The sequence below is a fragment of the Psammomys obesus genome, unplaced genomic scaffold (genome assembly GCF_907164565.1).
Source record: "Psammomys obesus unplaced genomic scaffold, mPsaObe1.curated_primary_1811, whole genome shotgun sequence".
Taxonomy (NCBI): Eukaryota; Metazoa; Chordata; class Mammalia; order Rodentia; family Muridae; genus Psammomys; species Psammomys obesus.
Genome location: NW_026596091.1, coordinates 5,165,831 through 5,175,934, shown reverse-complemented (window position 1 = coordinate 5,175,934; position 10,104 = coordinate 5,165,831). Strand labels below are relative to the sequence as shown.

Genomic DNA, 10,104 nt, shown 5'->3' with positions numbered 1-10,104 from the left:
ACACACACACACACACACACACACACACACACACACACACACACACATACATACATACATACATCCATATCACACAGAAGCCAAATGCATAGGAAATGAGGTAATGTAGAAGTATCAAATATGGGCTGGAGAGATGGCTTAGTGGTTAAGAGCACTGTCAGCTCTTCCAAAGGACCCGGATTCAATTCCCAGCAACCACATGGCAGCTCACAAGCCTGTAAGACCCAATTCCAAGAGATCTGATGCCTTCACACTTACGCACATAAAATAAAAAATAAAAAAGTATCAAATACAAAAACACTCTGAAGGAAATTGGCAGAAAGCGTGAAAGTTAAGTTTTAGGGTATCAGCTTCATCACTAGCAGGAGCTGATTAATATGATAGGAAAAGATGCCTTTAAGTTAGTTGTGAAAGACCACTGTGTATCTTTTGACAGGTGACTTATGTTACATATCTCTATACAATTTATAACTTTCCATAGACAAAGGAAGGGGGCCGAAGAAGATGGGCAGGTATGGACAGAAAGGTGACTGCTTTTTCCACTCAAAGCTGAATGACTGCTAAGTGACTGGCGGCTCCCCTCTTTCTGAAATGGAGATGTGAGGAAGGGTCTAGCGCCTGGGGAAAAAGGATGATGGACCAATGCTGGGTACCACTGTGTCCTGAAGTTTAGCACCCATGCCCTACCTCTTCAGCGTCTAAAAGAAAAGCTGAAGTGGATACTAAAGGAGATAAGGCCAAGCCACAGAGAAGAACCACAATTCTGCTTATCAGTTCCTCCAAAGTCATGCCCGGGCTTAGAAAGGCCTCTACAAGGCTTTGGAAGGCAAAAGCGAATCCTGGCAAGGATGGGAGGAACCCTCCAGGGCTTGTGGACAGCACAGCAGATAAGGCTGACAATGCTGGAGAGGCAGGTGAAGTGTGTGTATTGTTGATAGTTCTACTTCTGTGGCTACACAACTTGAAAACTACGTCAAAATCAAGCTCTATAAAAACAATCTTTTCTTTTTAAAGCCATGTTGCTAGCACACAGAACCCTTCAGTGTTGTGGGGGAGCTCTCATGCTAACAGAATGTTTCCAAACTTGGCTGAGGTACAGGATGGAGAGCACCTCTCCCTGCTAATTAAGACTTTCTCTTGAATTGCAGGCTGAGGGATCCCCTGACATGTATACACAATGCTACCTTAGTGAAAATGCCTTGTGGTAAGGCAGGAAAACTCAAAATTTATTTCCATTTTTTTCTTCCCCTCTTTGCATCAGCATAGACTCATACTGTCTTAAAAGGCTGAGCTGTGCTGGGATCTGGAAACCTGGCTTTGCCAGTCTAGGCGACGGGGACTCACTGCCATGGCGTTACGTCAGAGAACATCATGTCCCTCTCTAGTACATGCATGGCTGCTTACACAATGTGGAAATGACTCATGCGGAGCTTCAGGCTGGTATCTCTGTCACTATCAATCCCTGAATGTCAGGGATGGCTTATGACATGATGGGATGGTTGATACTGACAGGATGTAGAATCACCTAGGAGACAAGCCTCACGGTGATAGTCCAGATTAGACCAGTTGAAGTGGGAAGATCCAGCTTGACTGTGGGTGCCCTCATTCCACATGCTGGGGTCCTGGACTGCACTAACAGAAGCATGTGAGCTGAGCGCTGGCATTTACCATGCTACTTCCTGCCTGGCGGTGTCCTGCTGCTGTGACTTCCCTACAGTGATGGCCTTCTCTTCAACAGTAAATCAGAGGAAACCCTTCCTTTCGCAAGGCACTTTGGCCAGATGCTTCTTGTAGCACTGTGAGAGCCACTAATACACAATCTTAATGCAAAAAGTCAATCCTCACTCTAAACCTTCTCCATTCAGGACGCTAAGTAGAGACTTAATTGAATTTTACGGTATATTTCTAATTTTGATAGATCATATATGAAGGGAGTTTGAAAACTGTTGTATAATGTTAATGACCACCCATGTCCTGTTTGAAATATCATGATGGTTCATGAATATATCTTTAGCAAGTTAGATACAAGTTAGTATGCGAAAAGTAGCAATAGGCTTGCTGTACAAAGCACCTAGTATAAATATTGAACTCTTAAATCAAGAAAGATCGGCTATTACTACCTCAGTATTTCCTTGTTATAAAATTCCAATAATTTTAGATGTTTAATAAACGAATGTTATCAATAATGAAATATGTAATCAAATGCAAATATTTATACAAGAAATCCCAGTTTTATAAAAATTACATGAAAGTTGCTTCTTAAGATTCATGAAAGCATGTCATTAGAATATCATCTAAATGAACAAGATTGCTCCAACCATATTAGACATTCCATTAATAGCTCATGTCCAAAGAACATACTTTATCTACTCTGTAAACTTTTTTCTTTCTGATACTGTTCTTTTAATTTTGATGTTATACAGATGAAGACATTCCTGGAAGTGTGAAGTAATAGTGATAGAATGGAAAGAGTGAGAACTGGCATCAGAAATCCTGAGTTCTAATATTTAGAAGTTCTAATATTAGAGTTCTAGTGTTCAGTCTGGGTATGGTGCATGCCTTTAATCCCGGCAATCAGGGAGGCAGAGGCAGTCAGATCTATGAGTGTGAGGCCAGGCTGGCCTATAAAGCAGACAGCCCAGGATACACAGAAACTCTGTCTTGAAAAACCAAAAACCACACACACACACACACACACACACACACACACACACACACACACACACACACAAAGAATGAAGGGGATAAAAACCCACTAATGCACTGGAAATACCACTGGTAATTGAGAACATATTGGTAACTACGTGAAATTATAGTTAGATTAAGGGACGACATACAACTAAAGTTAAAAGGATAACCTTGATGACCTAAACCTCCCATATATACACACCTATATAAAAGTTAAAATCTTGAATCTGAACCTTAGTGAAAATATGAGACTCAGTCTGACTTATTCTTAGCATAGGTTTTGACTTCAATCTACTGCCCTGCAAATGTAGTGACTTCATTTTTCTCTATGGCTAAATACTAAAATCTAATTTTGTATATATACCACATTTCCTTTATTTATCTGTTAATAGATATCTAGACTATTCCATTTGTTACTGATTTTGAATAGTGCAGCAATAATCACTAGATGCATTCATGAATATACACACACATGAATATAGGCCATGAAACTAAAAGGAGACCATGAGAAGTAAAGAAGAAAAGATGTTATAGAATACATGTGACATGAAGGAACAATGGAGATATTTGACGACAGGAAGGGGACCAGCAGGAAGATAGTGCAAAGGGAGTAGGATACAGTGATTAATAAAACAAAATATGTATGCCATAATGAAATCCATTAATTTGTATTCGAATTTTAAGAAAGCTAAAACAAAAAAGGAAAATTTATTCAAACGTGGAAATTAAAGGCACAAAAAAGATAGCTTACATTTTAAAGAGACATTGGAATAAGAGAAAAAGCTTTAACACTCGCTATTTGCTAGATTTAATCAACTTTTTTTTTTTCTTTTCAAAACTGAGGGCAGAACAGTGAACTGACAAGAGCATGAAGATATTAGAGATTTATGGAAGCCAGGTGCAAAGGAATGAGTATGGCCATAGGATATGCTGAAGGATTAATTTTGAGATGAACATGGATCTCAAATTCTATGGAAAAGATACTGGCAAGTGAGAAAACTTGTTGAATGGCTCCTGTTCTCATCATGAATTAAGGTTAAATGGTAGTAAAACCTCATAGTGTATCCTTAATACTTTAGAAAGCTTTAATTTGAACAGGAAGTGAGTGCCACTAATATAGGACAAATGTGCCTATGCACTGACTTTATATATGGCTCATAAGCATGGATTTAACTTCTGGTTTTTGTTGTTGTTATTTAACTGCACAGTGCTAACTAGATTGAATACCAATTTTTAGGCTGTAATCTGCCAAAGGCTGGAAAAAGTATATTCTGATGAATGATGGTTGTAAAAAGCTAACAATCTCTATATAAACTCAAATGCATTTGTGCTAATTTGTGTCTGAGGTGGAAGGTCACTGGTTCTTTTCCTTTGTGGCTATAGGTATTATACCTGCATGTCTTTGAGGCGTGTAAAGGAAAACTAACTTATAATGACCTTAAAAGTTTCTTCAGGATGCCAGCACACACTCATTCCAGGAGAATGAAGAAGAAAATGAGCTGTCTGCTTTCCTTCCAAGCTCCAAATCCTAATAACAAAAATAATAATAAAAAAAAAGAGTATGATGTGAAATATTCTTGATGTATCGTACCAAAAACATAAATACTTTGACCAATGTATTCAAAGCCATTAACCACAAATTATTACATACTTGATATTATTATATAGATTATTACATGTTTGATAAAACATCTTTGAGAAAAATACGGTTGTTAGAAAATATAAATGTAGCATAAACTTAAGTTTTACCATGCTCAATTATGGGAACAAAGGCATATATTTTCCAGCAACATATTAATTATTTATATATTCATTTTAAGCAAAATCAATGTTTCTAGGCCATCACTCAGGTTGCATGCCTATTTAAATCATTTCAATAAACAATTATTCCTATCAAGGGTGCTTATACACACATGTGCACGTGTGAACACACACACACACAAAATCACTACACACCAGTGTTTCCATTTTCAAAATGACATATTGGAGAAGAAAATATGAAATGATAGAAATTTAGTGGTGCAACCATTTTCCGTCATGCTTAGTCCTTGTCCCTTTGGGCATACCCTATCTCAAAAATTTCTGACCTGGCTGACTTCTCAGGTGTTTTCTCTCCCAAGCTGGCCATGCTTACCAGTTTCCAGATTAAAGATGGGCTAAAGAAACAGGTCCTTGGGTCTTTACTATCTAGAAATAATTATCAGGGTTTACAAATATGGCTCTTCATCTCAATGGTTTTTTAACCTCGTGGCACTTTGATGTGATAATACTATCCCAAGGGAACTATGCTTTTTGGCTAGCTCAGGACTCTCCCTCCGCCACTGTTACACAGTGTGTGCTGGGGACAGCTAGCATGGCAGGAAGTAGAAGTCCAGTGACTGGGTGGCAAAGTGCCTCCTCTCCTCCAGCAGTGAACACATTCAGAGCTGAGGGGTGTGGCTCAGTGGAGTAAGTGTTTAGCATCCATGAGGCCCTGGATTCTATCCTCAGCAACCCCCTAATAATGATCAAAAGTATTCATTAGGATCTTTCCTTTTTCCTATAGGTTTTATAGTTCCTTTTTTTTTTTTTTTTAGGACTGTAAAAACGTTTAAAAATTTAAGAATATAAAGTAAGCAAAGTTTATTTGTAAAAAGTATAGGATGTCAAATTTGAAATATCATAGTAACATATAAACTAGCACACATTTCAGGATCATCTATTTGATTTAATATTAGAGGCATAATGACACTTCATTGATTTTTACTACATAAAGAAGACAGTTATGGTTTAACTGAAGAAATAAATCACTAAGGGTTTAAGTTTTTGTCCTTCAATCCCTAGAATGAGATATTAAGGTAACAAAATCTCTCTATTGTCATTTTCATAATGAGATATTGCGCTACCATATATTTTATTACTATTGGAACAGTAGAAATTTGTCTTCTCAATTCAATGAATCTCTTAAGAGGGTGAACTAAAACATCCATTCTTTTATTTTAAAATTAATTTGATTTTTGTTGGCTATTATATAAATTGAACAAATATATGCCAATATTTTCATGCTCCCCCTTTTCAAATAAAAAAAAAAAGAGGTGAAAAATAGAGAGGTAGTTATAAGAACAAGTCAATTAACTGAGTATATTGTGGTCTAATGAACCAAATTTTATTCTAATTTAAGCTCTATTTTATCCTGATCAGAACCTGACAATCCTTTAAAAAAAAGGGGGGGGGGCTAGCTTAAGCATGGGGGGGGGCGCCTACAGATTATATTTCAGAGAACTAGGATGCAATGATTTATGGTTTGTAATTATACACTGATTCAATAATTCCCAACTGTTGCATAACCTCAGTACTAAGTGTGCAAAACACAACAAATTGGACTAAAATAAGTTATCCTAACTAAATTAGCTGCAGATGGTACAATTTAAGTTGTTACATCTTATTTCCCTTTTTGATAGATTCCATAATTAAGTGCTTTTGTGAAAATTCTTTTGTAGAGCTCAATTCATTTTCTATCTTTACAAAATGGTTCATCTAGCAAATACATTAAGCCCATTTGATAATGTCACACTTCTTTTTCTTTTTTTGAAGTATATCATACATACAAATGGTACATGCAGCTTAAGTACACAAAACAGAATGCACTCACAGGGAGCAGCAGCCAACCCCAGAGCATCCCCCAGCACAGAGTCACATCACCCCTGCTCTTCTAGTGTTTCCGCTCTCTTTGACAAAAAGTGACTGTCACTACTGTGACTCCTAATGAGGTAGCTTACATTTTAATAGCATAAAAATGAAGCCACAAAGTGTGTACTTTTTTGTTCTGGCTTCTTTTACTCACCTTCAGGTTCTGTGAAAATGTCTCACACAACTGCATGCTGTTCTAATCCCTCCACTCATTTCAGAACTCTCAGTAGAATACAGCACAACAGGTATTTAGATTGCTCCCAAGTTTTTACCCATAATGTTACTGTAACCCGTATATGTCTAATCTTTGTGAGTGCAGACCTCCATATAACCCACCCTCTGGCACTAGGCAACTACTCCCATGCATCTTTACTCTCGGCTTGGAACATACCTCGGCATGGGACTGGTGGATCGCAGTTCACAAATGTATTTAACTTTGGCAAGATAGAGATTTGTCAAACAGTTTTCCAAGTTAGCTGTACTATATTTTATTCTTCCTCCACACATAAATTAATACCATAAAATGTAAAACTTTTATCTTATGTTCTAATAAAATACAGTCACTTGTCTGAATGTCAAAAGCTGTAGTTTTCCAGATGATTTTATAAGACAGATTTAATTTCTAAGACTTTTTTTTAAATGTGTGTATCTCTATGTGGGTATATGCATGTATGTGCAAGTGCCTGCAGAGGCCACAGACAACAGATTTCTTTGGAGCTAGAGCTATAGGTGGCTCTAAGCATCCTCAAGTGTGTACTAAGAAACAAACCTGTTCTCTATAAGGATTGTCCTCTACAAGGATTGTCCTCCACAGGGCAGCATATACTCTTAATCATCGCACCATCTCTCTAAGCCCTAAGAGAGTCCTCAAATACAAAAGAGTCCTACTCTTTCCCCCTTGCATTTGATGTTATTTTCTTGATCTATGTATGGATACATTTACACAAATTTTAAGACATAGTTATCCTGGTTGTTTTGTCTGTCAGTTTTACACAAGGAAGAGGTGCCTGGGAAGAGAGGCCTCAATTGAGGAAATGCCTCCATTCAGACTGACTACAGGCAAGTCTGTGGTACATTTTCATTAGTGACTGATGTGACTGGACCCACCTATTCTGGGTTGTAGAAGAAAGGCTGAGCAAGCCAAGGAGAATAAGGCAGTAAACACTATGCCTCCATGGTCTGTTTTTATTCCTGACTCCAGGTTTCTGCCTGAGTTCCTACCCTGACTTTCTCCCTAAGTTGCTTTTTTGGTGATGGCATTCTATCACCCTAACAAAAACCCTCACTAAACAGTGGTAGCACAATATGCAGCAGAGTCCTAATGACAAATTCTTCCTATCTCCCTCTGTGATATAAGAGAAAACTGTTGTCTAATGTGCTCTCATGTGCATGTTATATGCTTATCAAGAGACAATGAGTCTTCTGCCTAGCAAAGCACTGTTTGGTATGTGATTCCTTATTAGTTTAATTACTTAGTTATGTAAACTGACAAAATAAAAATACAAAAGAGCTATTTCAATGAAATGAAGTTGATGGCAAGTAGTTAAGACTAAAAAAAAAAAAGAGCTGAATTAGGTATGTGAGAGAAATAAACACAAAAAATTTCATCAAATATTGACTTATTTTGAAATGACTATTTTTAACCAGGCTATTTACATTGTAATATTTTATTATGGTAGTTGCTTATAAAACAAGAAAGAGAGAAAACATAAGGAAGTACATGTAAGAGCAAGGATGCTCCAATGGGAACTAATGGATTAACATAAAAAAAAAAAAAAAAGCTTCGCCTTACTATCCAAACTTTGGCAAATGAATTTTCTTATGTGTGTTGGGTATTAAAATAAGGTGACAGGCATGATTTTAAGACAGTTTTGTAGCTTTCTGCTTTTCTAAAAAACTACTGGTTTAGTTCATGTCAAACAGGAAGGCTTCCTATACAAAAACAAAACAAAACACACTCACATATTGTTTTTGGAAATTCAGAGCTTAATAGTTCCAAATTTCTTTGTCACCAAATGTGCTCATAATATTTTTTAAAAATCTGGTACACTAGAGAGCAAGAAAAGCTTTAATCAGGGCCTAGGCTGTCTCCATCTGAGGCGGAGCACATGTCTACATGTCTAAGGGCTTGTGTTAGATCAGCACTTCAAATGGAAAACAAACATCAAGCATTAAGAGTGCACACAACCAAACACTTTCACAGAAACAGCCAGCTTAGAACGTTCGGTGTAAATGATATCAGGTTCAATTACTGGGACCAAAAAGTCCCAGTATGGACTGGACATGCTCACACACGTTAATGCCAGCGATTAAATTTCAGAGGCAGAGGTTTTAATTTTAAGGTTCTTATCAAGAAGCCAATCTGTAATGAACCAGAGTGCCCTAGAGAACTGGGTGGATACAATGCCATAATCAAAGTGAAAGAAAATGGCAGTTTTCACTCAGTTTGAACTATAACAAAGGACTTCCCTTTCCAACACCATCCTGTAAATAGAATTCAGATTTACCTGACACATCGAGGAATAAAGAATTAAATGGTCTAAGTTTATGAATTATACTTTAGTTTCTGTAATGTCTTGCTACAATCATTTGAGGCTGCATATTTTTCATCAGAATAGTAAATCTTCTTACCATATAGCATTAAAATGTAATTGTCATACAATTAATTTATTAGAAGATCCCACAAACTATGTTGGCAGATGAGATAGCATAGATATTTTCAAGGGTTACTTCAATTGACAATCAGTGGCAGATACTATGGTTGAGAACTCAAGAGGAATGTCCTGCGTAATAGACTGTTCTTTTTATTTGTTTATTCTCTATTTCAGTTGGCAGCTCATTGTCTGCTAGAAAGTGTGTTGCAGAAGGACATTTCTGCTAGCAAATATTTTTAAACAACAGACAAAAGAAGGAATGGATGACATTAAATGACACATCTGTATTCATTTGGCACTCTCTAATGGGTAAAGCCAAAATACAAACCACAGTACTTCTAAAAGACACAACTAGATCATATGAATCGGCGTGCTGATTAATTAAATAGGAAAGAACAAAAGTACCAGTGCAGAGATGTCGTTGTAAGGATGAGTAGGCACTCCTTTATCATGTCCTTGTGTGCAAGAATGGGACCGCCTGTCTACAATACATTTTTCACTGAATGTGTTGTGATAGCAAAATTGCGGATTTCTCTTCTTACTTTCAAATAATCAACCACCAAGTTACTCATGTTAGAAAGTAATGGTATATTAATTATTGAGGACACACTAAGAAAGCAAAATAACACAAAAAGACTAAGTGTTAACAAATATGGTTTTAGGGTAAAGTTCAGAGGTGGGCCTCTGTAACAGAAAGCCCAAGCCTAGGAATTAAACTACAAATCTTGAAGAGAAGTTTTGTCAGTTACAGTGGTATACAACTTTTATACCTTTAATTTCTATAGCTTCAAGTATAGAAAACTTAAGACAGCTATGTAAAGGCCTTAAAAGCAGAGACAACTAAATGGAATGGTAATTTGAAGCAAGAATTTTGCAAAGGGTATGTTAACATAAGTCAGATTTTCAAAATACTCTGAAGTTAATGTTGAAACTGATTCTTAAAGATGGAGCAGAGATTGAGGCAATGTCCAACCAATGTCTGGCCCAACTTGAGACCCACCCCATGGGAGAGAGCCAACTCCAAATACTCGGCTATGCTTGCAGAAAGGAGCCTAGCATAACTGTCTTCTGAGTGGCTTCATCTAGCAGCTGA

General features: G+C 37.0%; 1 protein-coding gene across 2 annotated transcripts in view; it reads right to left on the bottom strand.

The window, feature by feature from the left end:
• Nucleotides 1-10,104, bottom strand: part of Nup37 (nucleoporin 37) — a 34,610-nt gene that overhangs the window by 5,965 nt on the left and 18,541 nt on the right. For both annotated transcript variants that reach the window (XM_055627887.1, XM_055627888.1), the window contains exon 6: nt 4,126-4,216. In XM_055627887.1, coding sequence (XP_055483862.1) covers nt 4,126-4,216 — 91 coding nt within the window. The remainder of the gene's footprint in view (nt 1-4,125; nt 4,217-10,104) is intronic.